Source organism: Orbicella faveolata, unplaced genomic scaffold (genome assembly GCF_042242905.1).
Source record: "Orbicella faveolata isolate gen_17 unplaced genomic scaffold, um_ofav_v1 contig_2, whole genome shotgun sequence".
Classification (NCBI taxonomy): Eukaryota; Metazoa; Cnidaria; class Anthozoa; order Scleractinia; family Merulinidae; genus Orbicella; species Orbicella faveolata.
In genome coordinates, this window is record NW_028301547.1 from 18,091,218 (window position 1) to 18,112,500 (window position 21,283).

General features: G+C 38.8%; 2 protein-coding genes across 2 annotated transcripts; both read right to left on the reverse strand.

Annotated features, from left to right (window-relative positions):
- Positions 1-209: 209 nt before the first annotated feature.
- Positions 210-17,422, reverse strand: LOC110065169 (26S proteasome non-ATPase regulatory subunit 12-like). The gene is made up of 12 exons (XM_089290047.1): positions 17,269-17,422; positions 17,070-17,129; positions 14,796-14,924; positions 14,331-14,438; positions 13,534-13,609; positions 10,773-10,801; positions 10,368-10,517; positions 8,402-8,536; positions 5,760-5,872; positions 4,642-4,810; positions 3,783-3,860; positions 210-1,078 (listed from the first exon to the last, which is right to left on the reverse strand). The coding sequence occupies exons 1-12, from the start codon at positions 17,368-17,370 to the stop codon at positions 863-865; spliced, it is 1,365 nt and encodes a 454-aa protein (XP_089146173.1). The 5' UTR covers positions 17,371-17,422; the 3' UTR covers positions 210-862.
- A 1,478-nt stretch (positions 17,423-18,900) lies between these two features.
- Positions 18,901-20,965, reverse strand: LOC110065204 (actin, cytoplasmic-like). Its single transcript, XM_020772312.2, has 3 exons — positions 20,626-20,965; positions 20,429-20,539; positions 18,901-19,884 (listed from the first exon to the last, which is right to left on the reverse strand). Exons 1-3 carry the CDS (start codon positions 20,878-20,880, stop codon positions 19,120-19,122), a joined length of 1,131 nt encoding a protein of 376 aa, XP_020627971.1. The 5' UTR covers positions 20,881-20,965; the 3' UTR covers positions 18,901-19,119.
- Between the last annotated feature and the right edge of the window lie 318 nt (positions 20,966-21,283).

A 21,283-nucleotide genomic window follows, 5' to 3' on the forward strand; every position in this document is an offset into this window, starting at 1 on the left:
TATTTTCTGTGGCATGGTATTAAGTACTTATATACTCCTGGGTGGAAAAAAACACTCCCAGAACTGAGTGTCTCTCCAAGAAATCAGTGCAATGACCCAACAAGCACTACAGCCTATACTACTTGATCAAGCGTGTGTTGGGTTAACCATTAGGTCACTCCATCGCTCACTACAGTGTACACAGACCAAAATAAACTGCACAATACACATTGAAGTAGATGACAAGTGTTTTATTATTCAAACAGCTGTTTGTTGTACATCATTTTGACACCTTTTTATCCTGATTAAGAAAAAAAGCTTGAGGGTGGAAGCATGAAACAGCCCCTTTGCAGCTGGTGTTATAACCGATATTTTTACTATTTTCATTATGGAAATTAGTTAACAAATACCAGAATTGGAAAGAGCATGATTACATTGTCCATTTAAGAAACTAAGCTTCACTTATTTGCATCTAATAAATAAGAACACAGTGCATTTGTTTCAAGGCTTGTTCTTTAAACTGCTGAGTTAATTTTCTGCAACCCTGTACCTCACTCACTTTGAGGCATCGGACATTTAAGAGGGAAATTGTGTGGCATTTCACTAACAAGGTCTCACTTCAGTAACTTTTTCCATACAAAAATTTTACATTATTCAAACATTCACCCAGCATTAAGTTTCACTCTTCAATGCCTGAGGCCTTAAACTTTTTTTTTTCCAAGGCCTTAATCAGGTTAATTTCATCTCACTCAATCCACTTGTGGTATTCGTTAAATTACATTCCATATTGGACATTTTTTAATCAAGCCTAGCTTGACCCAGCTGCAAGGCCCTGTCATGTCATTCCAGTACTGGTACGAGCTTCAGAGCAATGCAAGATAAGTTACATTTGTACAAGTTTATGAACCATTTCCTCTTTGGTGATGAGATGTGTTGTACGATTGAGAAGTTGCATTAGAGTGTTAAGGTTGTGTGACCACTCATTGAGAATCTCATTAGATTCTTTGTGTGCACTGAAGGTAACAATGCCTGCGGGACGGTCAATTCTTGCAAACACTGTTTTGGACACCACTAGCTCAGAGAGGAACAATTCTGTCTCCTGAAAAAGAAAAAAAGGGAAGTGAAGTAAACTAGGTAATTTGTTTCTTTTGACAAAACTTCCAGGCTAATTGAAGATAGAACCAACAAAACACATTTTTGTTCAAGTCATAAATAGAGGATATTTGCCCACAAAGGATTACCTAATGTTTCCCACAAGGAAATGGTGTCCTTTATGCCTTGCATTAAATCCTTTATTGGCCAAGATGAAACGCTTCATCACACTTGCCACAAAACTACATGTATTTTTTCACAATTGAAGGGGTGAGTGCAAAACCATGCTAAGTGACGATTTGGGTGAAAAAAAAAATTTTCGCGAAAGGGCTTGAATTTTTGCATGTGGTCTTCAATGTAATAGAAAAACGCGGCCCTGTATTTTTGTCGCTGGATTTTGCTTCGTTTTCGAGTTATAACGTATGCAAAAATACTTGGCTTTTCCCAGCCATGTCTTTAGGAGTTTATTTGTTGAACAGCAAACAGGCAGACTGTTTATAGTGTATGAAGTCAAAATCAAATCTCACAGCATATATAGAGCGGAAATCTGGGAACAGATTGTTTACATCGGCTATTGTGACGTGAGCACAACACGTGAATCGATCGAGCGGCAAACGAAATACCATCGAACTAAAAAGAGATGTGCCGCATTAGAGCTCTGTCAACTAATATCTTAAGCATTGTGTTAAAGTACCTTGTGTGCCTGCCTGGTGGTTGAGAGGCATCATAAAGCCTCGATAAACCCGTAAGTCATCAGCACGTTTTAAAGAATCAAAATGTGTTCTGAAACTTCGAAGGTAGCTGATATACCGTAATCGTGTTATCGGCGTTCGAAGTCAGATCGAGCCAGGCAGCAAAGTCCAAGAGCAGTTCTTGCCCAAGAAAAATACCCTCTCGTGAGTTGTGGCCCATTTGCCAAGCGTTGCTAGTGTCAAAGTTTGGAAAGCGAGAACTGGTTTTTGAGTGATAAAATTTGTCTTGTATCGACCGCCATGTTTTCCCGCGCACGAGGTGTAAAGACCCTTCCCGGCATGCATTGCGATCACGTTCTGCTCGCGTTTCTCGAACTGGTAACTAGACTGTTTCGGCTTTTTTCATTTAAAGATAATAATGGCCAACAAGTAGCGATCGATTGTAACATAGATCTGTGATCCAGGTTGCTTTGATTTTATTTCATATCGGCATGATTTGTAGTGTTTTGAACTTCTGGGATCAGCGGACATGCAGATGTATGGAGACCCGTACGTTGCGCAGAAGGGTTAATTTGTTAAACTGTTAGGCGGTGCGTGACATAAAGCTACGATCGCGTTTGTCGAAAAATATGTATTATCTCGTGATTTTTAGCCATTTAAGACGTTGCTGTATTTGGAAAAGTGCTTATTTGATGTTTATTTGTTCAGTGCAGATAGTCATTGTCCCAGATAACCAAAGTAAGTTCCAGATGTTAACACTATTTTCCGGCCGCCATATTTTACCTATTTAAACCTGAAATCAACATTTTTGAGCTTATACGTTGCGTGAAATCAACATTTTGCTGTTTTCTAAGTGAAATCAACAACCTTTCCGTCACGGGTTAACATGAAATCAACATTTAAACCTTTTTTGACCTGAAATCGACATTTTTGAGCTTTTACGTTGCGTGAAATTGACATTTTGCTGCTCTCTAAGTGAAATCAACATCCTTGCCGTCAAGCGCTACCGTGAAATCAGCATTTTGACCTATTTAGAGCTGAAATCAACATTTTTGAGCTTATACGCTGCGTGAAATTAACATTTTGCTGTTTTCTAAGTGAAATCAACATCCTTGCCGTCACGCGTTAACGTGAAATCAGCATTTTTACCTATTTAGACCTGAAATCGACATTTTTGAGCTTTTACGTTGCGTGAAATTGACATTTTGCTGCTCTCTAAGAGAAATCAACATCCTTGCCGTCGCGCGTTAACATGAGTCAACGTTTTAACCACTTTTGACCTGAAATCAATAAATTTGAGCTTATATAAGTTGCGTGAAATTGACATTTTGCTGCTTTCTAAGTAAAATCAAAGTCCTTGCGGTCGCGGCGGGCCGATCCTTTGTTATAATAAACCGAGGCGAGACTTCGACTCATAACAAAGGCTTGGCTTGGCTATGATAACAAAGGGTCGGCTCTGTTTATCATAACAAAGGTCCGGCTTCGTTTATTTGAAGACCTCGGCGGGAAAAGGGCGCTAGGTATTTTAATCAAAAGTGAACTTTGTCGAAAACGCTCCAAATTTCCCATACAGTTTTGTGTAGGTATGTTTAACAATGTCCCGTAGTTTTTCCGCTAAGCTTCGCTTCGTTTTCGAGATATTGCGTATGCAGAAAAACCACTCGGTTTTCCTAGCGGCGTCTTTATAAACGAAGCAAAAACCAGCGACAAAAATACAGGACCACGTTTTTCTATTACATTGAAGACCGCATGCAAAAATTCAAGCCCTTTCGCGAAAATTTTTTTTTTCACCCAAATCGTCACTTAGCATGGTTTTGCACTCACCCCTTCAATTATTATTTGGTCAAGAAAGCTAAATGAAACCAAATCACTAATTTTAAACTGTAAAGCTCAGCGATCATCCCTGTCTGTCATATTACATGACGATGTGAATAATTTATTAATTGCAAAACAAACAAACAAAACTAAAAGTAAATCTAGGGAAACACAATTTAAATCTTATGAAAATTGATGACTCACATCTACAGTTAGGTCCAAGAGCTGACTCATTCTTCTCAGTGTTATTCTAGTGTAGTACTTTGCCATGACTCTGATGTTCTATTAAATAAATCAACACAGTCAGTCTCACCATAATCACAGACAATATCACTCTGAACACCAATAAGCAAATAGAAAACAGGGAGACAGTTTGGAAGAATTAACTCTTTGCATAACAGGTTTACTTAGAATACTTTCAAATTCTCCTAAACATAATTTCCTTATGTTTGCAGAGGGCTCAAGGTGACCACTTTCTATTTCTTTTAACTTGAAATTAAACCAACAAAATGTAATGATGTGTCAAAACTCTGTTTAGTATATAGCCAGATGAACAACCAATCAAAGCTATGTGATCATGATTTTGTGACCATAATAATACACAACAGGGATACCAGGTAACTACCACTGAAATTTATAATAATTTGACTGACTGATTTATTGATGAAATCTCGTAAAGCGATTTATCAGTATCAATAATTGGCTATATGGGATCACAGATAATGCCAACTGTAACCAGTGAAAATAAATCAATATCCAGTGGATAATGCAGTGAATTCAACTCGTTAACTCATCAATTGCTTGGTGTCATTCATCCTTTGGACAACCATTACTAACAGAAATAATAATCACAAAATACTTGTTGTTTCCCATCTTACTTGTAGTCTATGGACTGGGAGTTAAATTGGATAATAAAACTAAGGGCAAATAATTGCACAGCTATGATTGAATGCCAAGTAACCTACTCAACCACTTGCTCATGCATCAGAAACAGGATTCTGAACAGATGAGTGATATTAGATATCACACAAAAGAAAACAAACTTGTAACTACATGCACTCACATGTTCCACTACTCTTTTGCGCAAGTCTTCCCACCGCTTCTTGCCTTCATCTGTTGCTTGTTCAAACACACCAGTGGCAGATGAACCTGTTCTTAGTTCTGATTCATACACCTCCTTGATATGGGACCAGCGCATTAGTTCAGCTGTAGTGAAGCACTTCAGCAGATCTCTAAAAGACAAATCATGTACCAACCGGATGTAAAAAGTTGCTTTTATTTCTCCCAATACAAAGATTAGGAGGCAAGGTGGGCTCATGGTTGGTGTGCTCACTTCCAAATCAAGCGGTGACAGTTCAAACCCTGGCCAGGGACATTGTGCTATGGTCTTGGGCAAGACACCACTCATAGTGCCTCTCTCCACCCATGTACAAATGCGTAGCAGCAAATTAATTACCGGGGCGGGGGTAACCCTTTGATGGAGTAGCATCCCATCCAGGAGGGAGAGGAAATGCTCCTAGTAGCTTCATGCTACATAATAAGTGCCAGCCTAATGGGCCACTTATCTTGTATACAGACTTCACCTTGTACAAAGATAAGCAATTCTTTGAAGAAATCAAGCTCCTTGTTAAAAAAGTAAAAAAAAGTCTTGACCAGCAAGGCCACCAATTCAAATGACTTGTGGAAGTAAATGATTTTACACTACAACATGTGATAAGAAGCTCCCTTATAGGCATTTGACATAATTAACTTTTCCTGTGATTTTACATTGTTTACTTTTCTTCTTATGTTTTGTAAAGTGCGACTGGACTTGACAGAAAGTGTTATTATCATTACCATTATCATTGTCATTATCATTATCATTATCATTAACACTATCATTATCATTATCATTAACATTATCATTATCATTATTATTATTGTTGCTGTTGAGATAGGATCAAAAGTTTCCAAGACCCAAGTTTTTTTAGGTACCACCCCTACTTAAGAAAATTTGTTCACTTATTGGATAACTAGGGTGAATTATAAAAACATAGGGATTTAATTCTTTGTTTTTGTTTTTGTTTTCATCATCTGTGTACAGTAATTGAGTTTGAGTAAATAAATAAATAAATAAATAAACAAACAAACAAACCACAGGATGGTATACACCTCAAAGACAATCAGATTGTGATAATATACCTATAGAGAGGGATTTCATCCAAAGTCTTCTCTTCGCTGACACGATGAATAAGATCTGACTGTTCATTATCATATGGGGCAAGAATAAGAAACAGCACAGCATTTCTTAACACCTGCGAAAAAAGAGCAGCAAAAGTTAAGTTGATAATAAAGGTGCATTATAAGCTTAAGAGAGTTAAAAGTGCTTATAGGAGGCGACTTCAGATAGAGCAGTCTGGGTCTAGCTGTGGCCAGGCTTCTTGTGCAAGACACTTAACTTTCATGCTGTCTCTTTCCACCCAGATGTAAAATGGCTTCCAGCAAATTTACCTTAAATGGACTAAACCAGGTTTTTCACTGAGGGCTGGGCATCGGGCAAGTTGACTAGTTGTAAGGTTAAGTGTGCCCACCTGCCTTGAGCATCCAAGGGTAAGTTTATCTCATAAAGAAGTTCAGTTCAAAAAATTTGGCTTCTTGTTAAAAGCAGTTGCTCCTCTACTGAAAACATTAATGAAACCCCAGACTAAACTAGAAACCTTTGATGGGCAAGCAAAACTTTTTCATGTGACTGAAACTGGAGTTTAGTGCCAGCCTGATGAGCTCCTACACTCAAATGCAGAGTTTCCCTTTTAGTGCAGAGTGCACTATTGGGATGGTTATGGGAGCTGCCTGCCGCTAAGGCACTATGGCACTATGGAGCTATGGCCCTATGGCACTAAGCTGTAAACTTTAAAGTTTGTTTAATCAATTAATTTCAATTAATTAATCAGTCTAGAGGCAAGGAAGTGGTGGGAGTGGGGTGGGAAAGGTTCATGTGTACTCTACGCAAAACACGTTGCATCGCCGTCAGTTAGGTATGAACATCGCAAAGCTATATATTTGTTTCAGGTAACCCCTTGCTCTCCTTGTGGTGCCATTCTCTTTAGAACAAAACTAATTTGCCCTAAACGCATGCGTAGATTAGTTAGCGTTCGTGGCTTCTATATTAGGTGGAGGATACATTGCATATGGAATCACACACAAATGTTGAGTGCTTTTCCTTATGGTAGAACTCAACATGTAAGACGCATGCATTCTAGCGTCGTTAGTTTTATACACTATCTTTCCACACGGTATTTTAAATGTCATGTCATGTGACCAAGGATGGCAGTTATTTTTCAGGTAGTGCCAATTGTCCCTTTTCATTGCAAAAGTGAAACGTTACTGTGGCTGCATAGCTTTTAGAATTACACACAGGTCAGTTCAACGAATATCATCTGCTGTTTTCAATCTACAATAGTGTGCTTCTCAGGGTTCAAATGTACTGCTTTTCCTTAGTGGCTTGTTTATTTCTTGCCTTAATTGTGTCTGTAAGACAGACCAAAAAGTTCCAAGTTAGTGGCTTTAATACTCCGCAAATTGTAAATTTGTAACAAAAGAAACCAGGAAAGTGCTCAAATATTGCTGCAGACTCCGTGGCACCTGATGAAAAGCACAAATTAATTTAATCAGTCCTTAGGAGACTCATTCATATCGGCCAAGTAGCGCTGTTTATTTTCAATGCTTTTCGTTGAAACGCTTCTCAGCCATTAATATCGTTGTGTGTTAATTTTGAATTGTTTTATTGTTAACAACAAAGGTGGCAACAGAAAGAAAAAGTGGTATTTCATGACTATCTGATAATTAAATTAGTTCTTGTTCATCAGTAAAAATGTGCATTTTTAGTAAAACAACATCGTTTCTGTTCTGTTTCTTGATCACTACATCAGATATTTAACGTTCTTTCATTCATCTCCAAAAAACAAGCACATCTTCCGTGTGTTGGAGAAAACAAGGGTTTCATATTACATGCCTTTGCGACGAAAACAAAAGTATCAAGTTACAAAGCTGGCGTGAAGAGCTTAATTGTCACATTTGCTGCTTCAATGTATTACTGAATTTAAAATGAACAAAAATCAACGTAAAACACCAGTAGTATTAATTTGTACATAATTTTTGGACCTTGAATGAAAATACAACCTTGAAACATACCCACTGCAAAGGGGAAAAGCCCTAGCAGACTAGCAAGGTAGATACAAACCGGAAGTGAACCAAGCCGGGGTGAGTACTTCTGGGACTACCGTGCCAGAGCTATCAATTGCGCTCTGCACTATCTGAGATTGTCTCACTAGTTTATATTATTGTAGGGTATAATTTCAAATAACATCTTTATATACGTGAAAAAATTTCCCGCATGTTGATTAGCTGAGTGCACATCAGTTGATCTCAAACAGTGCAGAAAGTTGAAATTGAGTACAAGTAATCAATGATTTTTTTCTCCTGCAATTTGAAATAAATATTAAGCAATTGTTAACTTTTCATGAGCCCTATGGGCTTATGCAATTATTTGTTAGTCTTTGAAAAGACTATTTTCAAAGACTATTTTGCTAAGACTATTATTTCAAAGACTATTTTTCTATCCGTTTAAACGGTTATGGAAACCATTTAAACACTTGAGTTAGCCATTTAGTATCCCTTTAGAACTGTTTTCTTGACCGTTTAACGAAAAAGCGTTAGTGTCTGTTTTCCCAAAGAAGGTCACATTTATTCCAAATTGCAAGTTGGAAATCATTTGATTACCTATACAATCCACTTTGCCGTGTTGACAAAAACACACCAAATTCTTGATTTTCTTTTCTGCCTACCTCATGTTTTTTACTTTTGTCCTCCAGGACTGATGGTGTGTCAAACATGGCCCTGTAGTATTTGCAAATATCCAGATAACTGCCTTCATGTCTTGCTACCTCAATCATTATCTGATAAAATTTTAACTTTAAATCCTGCAAGAGAAAAGAGAGATCCATTCTTTATAGGAGAAGGTCACTCCAAAAAACATATTTTTTTGTCAACCTAAATAAGAATATTGCACTAAGTTAGCTACTCACCGAAGTTTCCCCCTCTGAAGTGCAGGTTTTCCTTATGAAATTCATCTCTAAAGAAGCCCAAAATTTGACATCGTTGCTGCCATTCAGCAGCCAGGCCGTGTTTTTGTGACATCATTCCATCCAAGGGATTTTGCTCATGGCTTCTGACAAGCCTTTTAACTACCACCCTAGGCTGCTCTTGAATTGTATTATCTCGAGCCAAACGTGCTCATAACCCCGAAAATGATAGACGTGAAGATAGTGACATGGATAATCAGTTGAAAAATATACATTTTGCTGACCTTGTGAAGGATGCCAAGTCAGCTGCAGGCTTTTCTGCTTCCTGCCAAACTAGAGTTGGACAGAATGACACCACATAAACGCCGCCCTCACTGCCAAGTACAGTTACAAAATGGCGGCATCTAAAGTCAAATTTTGGGCTTCTTTCAAGACGAATTTCTTCAAGATAGCAGGCACTTTAGAGGATGAAGCTTTGGTGAGTGGAAAAACCCAATGTTTACTTGCTATAGATGGAGACAAAAAGTAAGCTTTTTGGAGTGAACTTCTCCCTTAAAGCTTATGTTGCCATGCTTTCACTCCTAAATGTTTCATACTGTACTAGGGTTTCATCCCAGAACAGAATACCATTGTTTAAACAGTAGAACCACAAAGGGTTTTAGCTGGCTAGTTATTCTAGTGGAGGACCCCAGTGTCTTTGCTCATCAAGACCACAAGATTATTAATAACGGTTTGCCATATCTGTTATATGTGTCAGAGTTTTGCTGGTGAAAAGTTGCAAAGGGGGGAACAAAATGATATGAGATATTAAGCTGGCTGGAATAAAGGACATTTGCACTAATTATTTCTGCATATCCTTACTGCGCACACAAATTCACATGCCACGCAATGCATCAGCATGCGCGCTGACCAATTAAATGATCAATGATAGGGCAGATGGCCATTGCTATAGCTTTTCCTGGATTTAATGATCTTGACATTCGGTGACCCCTATTTTTCTTTTGATGGATCATTTTCTCTACTGATTTTCTATGTTAAGCAAAAAAATGAAGAAAGTCTATCAACTAGAAGTTTTTTTTTGCAAAATGCACCACCAAATTCCATTCTTTTTAGCTCTTTGTTTATCTATACGACAGTTTCAAATGCCTCTGGAAGGGTTAAGTTTTGTGAAAAAGTTGGTAACATTTGGAATTATTTACGCAACAGACCCACTTCTACAAAATATGACCAAGATCGTTTGCCTCCATTGACTCACCTTCAATATTTTTAACTATAAACCCCTCTAGAGCATGCTGAATTACCTGAGCCAATTTTTCAAAATCAGGGTAGTTTTCCACACGTTTTACCTCTAAAACGAAGTTGGTGACCCCAATTTTTTTGGACATTTCTGACACAACTAACTCATTATCTGACTGCAGTAAAAATTTAAAAAAAAATCCACTGGAAAATTTCCGCATGAATGTCCTTAAACTAAATATGTGCATGATAGTGGGACTTGCTTTGACTTTTGGTGTTTTGACCCCACATTGCAAAGATGTAATTAAAGTAAACACCAACCAAAGCCGTTACGTATTAGATGCCATTATATAGTTTCTCTATTTCACATCATTGTTATAAATCACAACACAACTCCACACTCCAGAAAAGTTTTCAGCTGTTCACTGTTTCTTAAACTACTCTGCCATACTCTTCAGTGCTCTGACAGTGAAACAAGAGATGCATGGCAAACCTGTTCTTGGTTGTTCTCAAAAAACTTTGGACTGATCTTCTTACTGATGATCTGTGTTCTAATGTAATCCTTCTTGGCGAGACACAACCTCATTTGCTCCAAGATAAATTCCACCTTTTCACGTCTCTCCATTGATCCATATGTCTCAACCTGTAAGATTCATGAATGAGTCGATGAAAGAGATTAATTATTTGTGGTTACATTTCCCTTTCCTTGATAGGTTTTCCTTAGTACAATACTGCTACAGAGCATTATCACTCATGTGGCCACTCTGTTGGAACAATAGAATGTATTTACAGGAGAAAAGAATTAAACTCCCACGGAATTTGTTTGGGACATCAACATGGCCACTGTTTCATAGTTTAGCATTTTCAAATCAATTTTAGATAACACTGAAATACATACCTGAAGCTCTTGAAGAACGTTGGCTGCCTCTAAAATGAAGAAAACATCAAAGATATTGAATTCACCAAACTGTGCTGTCTGAAGACTAATAATATGTTCATCAAAAAGAAGAGCTGAGGAAATATTGACTCCACCAAAGTCAACTGAAAGTGATATTGTTTCCAAAATCAACGTTATGTGCACACATGTACAGAGCTGCTGTAGTGTAGTCTGCTAATTTAAACATATTGTTTACCAACTCCAACAAATTAACTGGTAGTTTGTTTCAAGATTATAGAGAGCTCTGAGTGAAAAGGCTTTACGAAATTAATTCGCTGCTCTGATAAGAAATAGTATTCTAGTTTGTTCACAGTAATAATTGAAGGGGTGAGTGCAAAACCATGCTAAGTGACGATTTGGGTGAAAAAAAAAATTTTCGCGAAAGGGCTTGAATTTTTGCATGTGGTCTTCAATGTAATAGAAAAACATGGTCCTGTATTTTTGTCGCTGGTTTTTGCTTCGTTTATAAAGACGCCGCTAGGAAAACCGAGTGGTTTTCCTGCATATGCAATATCTCGAAAACGAAGCGAAGTTTAGCAGAAAAACTATGGGACATTGTTAAACATACCTAAACAAAACTGCATGCGAAATTTGGAGCGTTTTCGACAAAGTTCACTTTTGATTAAAACACCTAGCGCCCTTTTCCCGCCGAGGTCTTCAAATAAATGAAGCCGGGCCTTTGTTATGATAAACAGAGCCGATCCTTTGTTATAATAGCCAAGCCAAGCCTTTGTTATAAGTTGAAGTCTCGCCTCGGTATATCATAACAAAGGATCGGCCCGCCGCGTCCGCAAGGACTTTGATTTCACTTAGAAAGCAGCAAAATGTCAATTTCACGCAACGTATAAGCTCAAAAATGTTGATTTTAGGTCAAAAAAGGTTTAAATGTTGATTTCACGTTAACGCGTGACAGCAAGGAGGTTGATTTCTCTTAGAAACAAGCAAAATGTCAATTTCATGCAATGCATAAGCTCAATGATGTTGATTTCAGGTCTAAATAGGTTAAAATGTTGATTTGACGTTAACGCATGACGGCAAGGAGGTTGATTTCACTTAGAAACCAACAAAATGTCAATTTCACGTAGCGCATAAGCTCAATGATGTTGATTTCAGGTCTAAATAGGTCAAAATGTTGATTTCACGTTAATGCGTGACGGCAAGCATGTTGGTTTCACTTAGAAACCAGCAAAATGTCAATGTCACGCAGTGCATACGCTCAATGATGTTGATTTCAGGTCGAAATAGGTTAAAATGTTGATTTCACGTTAACGCGTGACGGCAAGCATGTTGGTTTCACTTAAAAACCAGCAAAATGTCCATTTCACGCAGCGCATAAGCTCAATGATGTTGATTTCAGGTCTAAATAGGTTAAAATGTTGATTTCACGTTAACGCTTGACGGAAAGGATGCTAGTTTCACTTAGAAAACAGCAAAATGGTAATTTCATGCAACTTATAAGCTCAATGATGTTGATTTCATGTGAAAACGCACTATAAATAGGGCTGACAGATTAACAGATTAACCCTTCTCCGCAACGTACGGGTCTCCATACATCTGCATGTCCGCTGATCCCAGAAGCTCAAAAGTCTGGATCACAGATCTATGTTACAATCGATCGCTACTTGTTGGCCATTCTTATGTTTAAACAATCTAGTTACCAGTTCGAGAAACGTCCGCAGAACGTGATCGCAATGCATGCCGGGAAGGGTCTTTACACCTCGTGCACGGGAAAATACAAGACAAATTTTATACATCTAAAACCAGTTCTCGCTTTCCAAACTTTGACGATAGCAACCCTTGGCAAATGGGCCATGACTCACCAGAGGGTATTTTTCTTGGGCAAGAACTGCTCTTGGACTTTGCTGCCTGGCTCAATTTGACTTTGAACGCCGATAACACGATCATGGTATATCAGCTGCCTTCGAAGTTTCAGAACACATTTTGATTCTTTAAAACGTGCTGATGACTTACGGGTTTATTGAGACTTTATGATGCCTCTCAACCACAAGGCAGGCATACAAGGTACTTTAAAACAATGCTTAAGATATTAGTTGACAGAGCTCTAATGCGGCACATCTCTTTTTGTTCGATGAATTTCGTTTCACTCTCGATCGATTCACGTGTTGTGCTCACGTCACAATACCCGACGTAAACAATCTGTTCCCAGATTTCCACTCTATATATGCCGTGAGATTTGATTTTGACTTCATACACTACATGTATAAACAGTCTGCCTGTTTGCTGTTCAACAAATAAACTCCTAAAGACATGGCTAGGAAAAGCCAAGTATTTTTGCATACGTTATAACTCGAAAACGAAGCAAAAACCAGCGACAAAAATACAGGGCCACATTTTTCTATTACATTGAAGACCACATGCGAAAATTCAAGCCCTTTCGCGAAATTTTTTTTTTTTCACCCAAATCGTCACTTAGCATGGTTTTGCACTCACCCCTTCGATTACAAAGTGATCAATCGCAAAAGAAAAGCAACTGACATGAATAGCAAAGTAACATGCATATGCCTAGCTCACTTATTTCTGATTTGCACAGTAATCACAGCAGTGTATTTGTGTCTACACAAACTGTGATTTACCAATTCAGCATTCACTGAACTTCATGGTGTACAGCCCCTGAAACAGGTTTTTAAACAATCCCCAGGCACTGAATGTCTCTTTCTACACAACAAAAAAGTATTTATACTGAGTCTTTAGACCATGTTACCTGCAATATCTCCTTCATCTTCCTTTATTTTAGCCAGCATTCTGGTTAGACGAGCTCTCTCAATTTCAACATATATCTAGAGAAACATACAGTACAGCATTTATCCATTTATTAAGCAAACATATTTATACAGGTCTGTTAATCACAGTAACATTTCAATACATACTATTTTAGCATCCCATTTTCAATTTACTTTTAATTCAATCAAACAGAGATAGCAGAATGGCTGACCCAAATAACTAGCACTTAACGCCAAAAAATAGTCCTGGTCATAATGTGTCATATTGTTGTCAAGCCTGAGGGTGTTTAAACAAATTACTGAAAAGTTGTAATACTGTTTTCAGATTCTATGTAAATTATGCTCTGAGTCATGTTTTAACCTGCTTGAGTGCCCAATCTGCCTGTATTCTTAAATGCCTCAAATAAATGTTGCTATCTTCCAATCAGGAGTCTCACACTGAGACTCCCCTCTTTCTCAACCTCAAACCATTTTTCCTTGGATATTCTTCCACAGTCATTTACTGTCAGCTAAGTCAAACCTCCACCATCTTGAACCTTATTAATTGGGTTATTCCAGAAAATATCCATACCCTACCATGGACAGCATGAACATTTTAACCCCCCTTGCTTTTGGGAATTCCAAAATGCTTTAGACCGAGTGAGTTCTTCGCATGCAACAAGATCATCAATCAGTGATTTTAAATTGGAAAGAAACACATCTAAAGACTAATTCATCAACTTTAAGGCCTCTTTGATGAGGAGTTTGCTGCACAACCCATTATCAATGTTAGTTTTACCTTTCCAGCTGTAACTGTTCTAAGTGTGTCTATCAGCTTCAATTTGGTCTCCAGGTCAGGAGTCTGTTCTACATAGGCAAAGGCCTCCTGGATCATTTTTGTTACTGCCTGAGGTTAATCAAAGAATAAAGTAATCAGAATACTGACTTTCTCACCAGGAAGAAATGGGAATGTCTGATCATCTGTTAAAATCAATTATAAATGGTTACCCGCTCCTAAATAGTAACCTTATCAAGACTATAAAAAAGTAGTTCACTAAGATAGAAAAACACCAAAGAGATAACAATAAACCACAAAGGAGCAAGGAAGGTTAAAGATGGAGAAGACAATCACGGATTAAAAATGACAAACTTAAAAAGTTTACAATAAACTTTTCGAGATGTGCAAACTGTGACACAGCTCCTGTAGGCATCACTTGTCTAACTAATCTGTGACATGTCTGAGATAAGAAACAATTTTGTTTACCTGTTTCAGTTGGCTTCTCCTCTTGGTCAAGATGACTATATGCTCATTTAGTGCATTCCAGTCCTTGTTCTTAAAACAGAGTTGAACTATACAAACCAAGACACGGCTTGTAGAATGCATGTCAGCAGCCTGAAGCCCAAGAATAAACAAAAAATAACAAATTAATGCTAAACAACACATGGCAGTTTGCAGTCACAACCTGTTAAGCACTACGCCCAATAATGAAGTACTGAATTCACTATTAAATTACAATTTCGCCTCATCTTTTGTTGCAACATTCTATACCAAACAACTAATTAATAATATTACAAAGAGACCTTTTGGTCTATCTAAAAGTGGTGGATTGGTTTTTATTTTGCCTTGTTAGTTTGTTTGTTTGTCCTTTTACAGAAAAAAAAAAACTCAGATATAAAATGTTCTTGATTACTGCAAGCACACAGGATGTCGCGTTCAAAATGTGACCCTATTTGGCTCCAAAGAATGAAGGCTCTTCATATTAACAAGAGTATTTAACGTTTTTACACTGTTAAAATACTAATTATGTACATTGTATGATAAGTCTTCGTTCTTTTGCCAGTCGTCAAAAAAAAAACTAGTGAGACATCTCAGATAGTGCAGAGTGTAATGTATAGCTCTGAAGCAGTACTCATAATACAGTTCCTGTATAACCCCTACTATTCACTCCTGGTTTGTATTGACCTTGTTAGTCAGCTAGGGATTTTGATGAGGCATAACCTTAGCAGTGTGTATGTTTGATGTGAGTATTTTCATTCACAGTCCAAGAATAACTTACAGTTAATTACTGTTTGTCAAGACAAGTTTCGAATTTTACTGTAGTGTTCTACGTTGATTTTTGCTCCTTTCAAATTAAGTAATACATGTAAGTAGCAAATGTGACAATTTCACTCTTCACACAAACATTTGTTAACTTGATCAGATACTTTTGTTCCCCTCGCAAAGGTATGCAACCTGATACTCTTGTTTTCTCGCAAACACACCGAAGATGTGCTTGAATTCTTTTCACAGCTGGAGATAAATGGAAGAAAGTTGAATGTCGGATGAAGAAATGGAAGAGGAACGATTTGCTTTATTTAACAGGCAAATTTTCTTTTGACCGATTAACAAGAACTAATCTAATTATCAAATTGTCACAGAACAGCAAGTTCTGTTTCCACCTTTGGCATTAACAATAAAACCACTTAAATTTAAAATACACACTGATATTGATTAATACGATTGAGAAGCCTTTCAACCAGAGGTATTGAAAGTAAACAGCGTTACTTGACTGACATATGTGAACGAGTCCCCCCAGAGACTGATAAAATTTATGCTTTCAGTAGGTGTCATGGAGTCTGCAGCAATATTTGAGCAGTTTCCTGGGTTTTTTGTACAGTTTAACAGGTTTTAATGCCACTTACTTGGGAGAGGTTTGGCTGAGGGTATGAACATTTTGGTCTCTTTGATAGAGACAATTAAAGGATGAAATAAATGCACTAGTGTAGTTTGGAAACAACAGATGATATTTTTTGAACCAAGTTAGGCGTAATTCCAAAAGACACACAGTCACAGTAGCACTCTTGTATTGCGCTAACGATGCTAGAACGCATGCGTATGACATATTAGGGTTCTACCACAAGGAGAAGCGTGCAACGGTAGTGTGTGATCTTGTATGAAATGTATCTTCCATCTGATATGTAGTTGATGCTAACGCTTATTAATCTGCGCATGCACTTAGAGCAAATATTGGTTTTGTTCTAAAGAGAAAAGTACCACAAGGAGAAGAAGGGGCTTTCTGAAACAAATATATAGTTTTTTGAAGAGATCCAAGAAGTAATGTAGGTACATATGCCACCCATTTTACATAGTGCTCACAAGTACCTACCCCATCCTACCCCCCCCCCCCTTGCTGCAAGCCAAATTAATGAATTGAAATTAATTAATTATACAAACATTAAAGTTTACACATTATTTCCATAGTGCCTTATTGCCATAGTGCTTCAGCGATGTCAACCCCCAAACCATCCCAATAGTGCACTCTGCACTAAAAATTGAGTGTTCGTGGTTTAAGTGCACTAACTGTAAACCAGCAAAAGCATACCAGCACTTACAAGGGCGTGATTTTTTTCTTTCTTTTGTACAGACACTAAGTGTCTTTTTCGATATTTGGAGTTTTAAATAACCCACTAACTTGTTTTTGACTAAAGCTTAATTTGTGAAATGAACATGTCAAAGCCAGGTTTACTATGATCACGTATTGTTTGTAATATTACTTACCGTCCTGGTTTGCTTCTCTAGAGCTAGAAGGATCTCCAGAGCTTCACTGAGTTTTCCATCCTAATAAATGGAGACAATGTGACTAGACATTACGACAGAAGAAACTAGTCACGACAAAAAGCCCAACATGTGCCACACAAAATCATTTTAAAAGAATACCCCCAGTTGCAAAAATCAGGTGAAAACGCAAGTGACTTACAGTGGCTAATTTCTCGCATTCTGGTATCCTCTTATCTACAGTATCACTGTAGTCAACTTCCATTTTAACAACATTTCCTTTCATATCAGTGGAGGTCGCCATATTGAAACTTCGCTCGCCTTGCTGTCAGACTCCAGATGAATCATGGGTAGAGTTAGTCAGCACTAGCCCCAGATTACCGCGGCTAGTAAGGAAATCAAAAAACACGCGACTGAAGACGAAGGTGTAGTGCTCTGTGGGGGCGTTTGCTGTGCGATGTAGACGTAAAAACAAAGTTGTTTGAAAAATATTTGACTTCGCCCAACCGGGGTGTTATACTAGAGCCATTGCTGCAATAAAAATTTATGACCAAAGTGTTTTTGCAAACAACGGCGCCACATTTTATTTCGCATTCGATTCGATTTCACTAGCCTACGAGGAAACAAGACCCGAAAAATAGGATGGTTTCACGTTCAGTTCTCATCTTTTTCTTTTCCTCTTCCCTTCTTAATAGGACGTTGCGGAAAACGGCAAGGAAAAAAATTGTGGCTTGATGCGCTTTATAGCAGACCCAGATGGAGAACGCTTCCATTTCGCGCGAAAATATATAAACAATAAAGCCTGGTTCTCATATCCCGCCGATCTATCTGCGACGTAGTCGCCGGTTGCAACTGACAACGTTCGGCGATCTGTCCCAGTGGGTCCCCGGCGCATCTGCGATGGATCGCCGACGTACTCAATTTTGCGCGAAATGCAAATCGAATTGCGCAAGTTTGAACCATTTTACCCGTAAATATGGATCAAAATGTCTTACTGGAGTGCGTTGCGTCCGCAGATGGTGTTCACATAAAATATTTTCTTCGCCGACAACCGCCGGCTTGCCTGCGAAGTTGAACTCAGCTCAACTTCGCAGGCAAGCCGGCGGTCAATGCCTAGGAAAGATTATGATTCGGCGGTAAATGTTCACATATGCCGTGACGGTGTCCCAGGTATGTCGGCAGCATATGAGAACCAGGCTTAAGTTGCTGAAAATGCTCTAAAAGTGTCAATTTTTTTCGGATAAATCAACCGTTTCGGGCTTAGCCCTTCTTCAGTAGGTGGAATGATTTAGCCACGCCATACAAAAAACTGTACGCGTACGCACGCGCGGAAAGAGCACGCATGAAGTACAAACTAAACAAATAGGAAAACCATTGTCTTAGCGCGCCTATGTGTAATACGCGCTAGACCACAGTCACAAGAACTTAAATGTTTAGTCCTTTAGGTCGAAGCGTGCCCAGTTTGAAGATGAATTTCATTTCATATGAGTTTTTTGCTCATTCCTACTGTATATAAACCAGGCGGAAAAGGGGTGGGGAAGGGGGGTAAGCAGCGAGGCCTGGAACCGAGATTCTATGATTGCCCCAGTCAAGATTGCCCTAGTTCACATCATATGTAAGTTAATTTTCCAGGGTGGAGAAACACCATTGAACTGAACCTTGGTATTCAATGATTATTACTCTGCTGAATTCAGGCTGGGGTAAATTGTCCTAAATTCGTGGCTGCATAAACTATTATTACAAGACTTATGTCCTACCAAAGTCTGAAATGTAGCGACATACCTAGACCCCACCCCCCAACAGGTCAATTATTTAAGCATCAGAATAAAAACAATTTATACAATATAAACAGAGTTTTAATTACACCTTCAAAACTCTATAAAACTTTGACATATTTCAATTTTTCAAATGATATCCACTACTCCTATACAAAAATTTACATGATCTTGCAAGTCCGTGTCATTTCATAGTTTTTTCCAGATCACGAAGAGCTATTACCCTTCTGACCAGGCAAAGTTAACACAACTGTTCAATTTTCAAGTTCCAACTGCATTTAGAAGCACTTGCGATGTACAATGCCAGGACCAGATTCGTCATATTCCTGTTTAGAGATCCACATCTGTTGGAAGGTGGACAGGGAAGCCAAGATGGAGCCTCCGATCCATACGGAGTACTTACGCTCTGGTGGAGCAATGATCTTGATCTTCATGGTTGGTGGGGCGAGTGCAGCAATTTCTTTCTGCATTCTGTCAGCAATACCTGGATACATGGTTGAACCGCCGGACAAGACAATGTTGGAATAGAGATCCTTACGGATGTCAACATCACACTTCATGATAGAGTTGTACGTTGTCTCGTGGATACCAGCAGCCTCCATACCAAGGAAGGCAGGCTGGAACATGGCCTCTGGGCAACGGAAACGCTCATTTCCAATGGTGATCACCTGGCCATCAGGAAGCTCGTAGCTTTTCTCAAGGCTGGAGCTTGATGCTGCTGTGGACATCTCCTGTTCAAAGTCCAGGGCAACATAGCACAACTTTTCCTTGATGTCTCGGACAATTTCCCGCTCAGCAGTGGTGGTGAAAGAGTAGCCTCTCTCTGTCAGGATCTTCATAAGGTAATCAGTCAGATCCCTACCAGCCAAGTCGAGCCGCAGGATGGCATGAGGCAGAGCATAACCCTCATAGATGGGTACGGTGTGGCTCACACCATCACCACTGTCCAGAACAATACCAGTGGTACGACCAGAGGCATACAGGGACAGCACAGCCTGGATAGCTACGTACATGGCTGGGGTGTTGAAAGTTTCAAACATGATCTAGAAACAGTCAGTCAGGAATATATTCAACTTACAAAGTGGACATAACAGTAAAATTAATATATTAAAGTCCGTATGACTGCTCAAGTTGAATTACTAAATTTTGAAGACTATAACAAGAGGCAGTCTAATAAGCAAGTCAAGCAAATTAATTCCTGCAAATTAAAATGGAAACATTGAAACTTTGAAAAAAGTAGTATTGTTTAATGCCCAATCGCTTTCACACGGGTTGTTTCGTGACGTAGCAAAACATTCCGGTCGAGTTACGTAAAAGCATTCCCGGACAAATTGGTAAGTTGCAAGCCGCCACTCAAATGACAATAAGCCGATGAGAATTTTAATTAATGCTCAAATTTGCAATTTGACTTACAATCACAGTGCAAGGAAATGAATGACAAATTAATCGGTCAGCCGCGCACATAACAAAGGCACTTGGAGCCTTCATAATTTTCGACAGCACACAAAAAGGGGGGAGGGGCGGAAACTCTTTTCTCGCAGTTTCCAACAAAAGTCAGTTTACAACGGAAACGGGAACGGTTATTACCTGGGTCATCTTTTCTCTGTTAGCTTTGGGATTCAAAGGAGCTTCTGTGAGGAGAACTGGGTGTTCCTCGGGAGCAACTCGGAGTTCGTTGTAGAAGGTGTGGTGCCAGATCTGCAAACAAATCACAATTCCGTTTTTAGGACGCGAATCACACGGAACTACACTCATCAAAAGCCGGTCAGATGAAAAATTCCTACCTTTTCCATGTCATCCCAGTTTGTTACGATCCCGTGTTCGATGGGGTATTTCAGTGTCAAGATACCTCGCTTGCTTTGGGCCTCATCGCCAACGTACGAGTCCTTCTGGCCCATACCAACCATGACACCTTGGTGCCGAGGACGGCCAACGATCGAGGGGAAAACAGCTCGGGGAGCATCGTCTCCAGCAAAACCGGCCTTGCACATACCGGATCCATTGTCAACTACCAAAGCAGCAACATCTTCATCGGCCATTCTAGTGGTTTGGTTGAAGTGTATCAATTCCCTGAAATATGGCTAGATACGTTCTGGTTACGCTTCCAGAGCAAATAGGACGATCAGAAAGTCGGCATCGTATTTTATACCTGTCACACAACAAAAGACAACTAGTTGTTACCAAATATGGTCAAAATGTTGTGCATTTTGCCTTCAACCTACAGGGAAATTGAAGCTATGACGTCATAATCCCAGTGCGGAAAATGGGAATTTGCATTTATTTGGAACATTTTCCCTTTCAAGTCCATTTTGAGCGGGTAAATTTGCCTTACTTATTCTAATTTCAGGACATTTCTGGGTCAAGATTTCTCACTGTAGAAATTTAATCGACAAACAAACACACGCGTTACCGCGGGGGTTGATATAAATAATAACAATACGT

Bases quoted from the DNA above. Each gene is read 5' to 3' on its own strand.
- LOC110065204 (XM_020772312.2), bottom strand. From the start codon at position 20,880: ATGGCCGATGAAGATGTTGCTGCTTTGGTAGTTGACAATGGATCCGGT. The intron at 20,540-20,625 runs GTAGGAATTTTT...ATTTGTTTGCAG, and splicing joins ACTGGGATGACATGGAAAAG to ATCTGGCACCACACCTTCTA. The intron at 19,885-20,428 runs GTAATAACCGTT...GACTGTTTCTAG, and splicing joins ACAGAGAAAAGATGACCCAG to ATCATGTTTGAAACTTTCAA.
- LOC110065169 (XM_089290047.1), bottom strand. From the start codon at position 17,370: ATGGCGACCTCCACTGATATGAAAGGAAATGTTGTTAAAATGGAAGTT. The intron at 14,925-17,069 runs GTAAGTAATATT...CTTGGGCTTCAG, and splicing joins TAGAGAAGCAAACCAGGACG to GCTGCTGACATGCATTCTAC. The intron at 4,811-5,759 runs GTATATTATCAC...TTTGTCTTTTAG, and splicing joins GATGAAATCCCTCTCTATAG to AGATCTGCTGAAGTGCTTCA.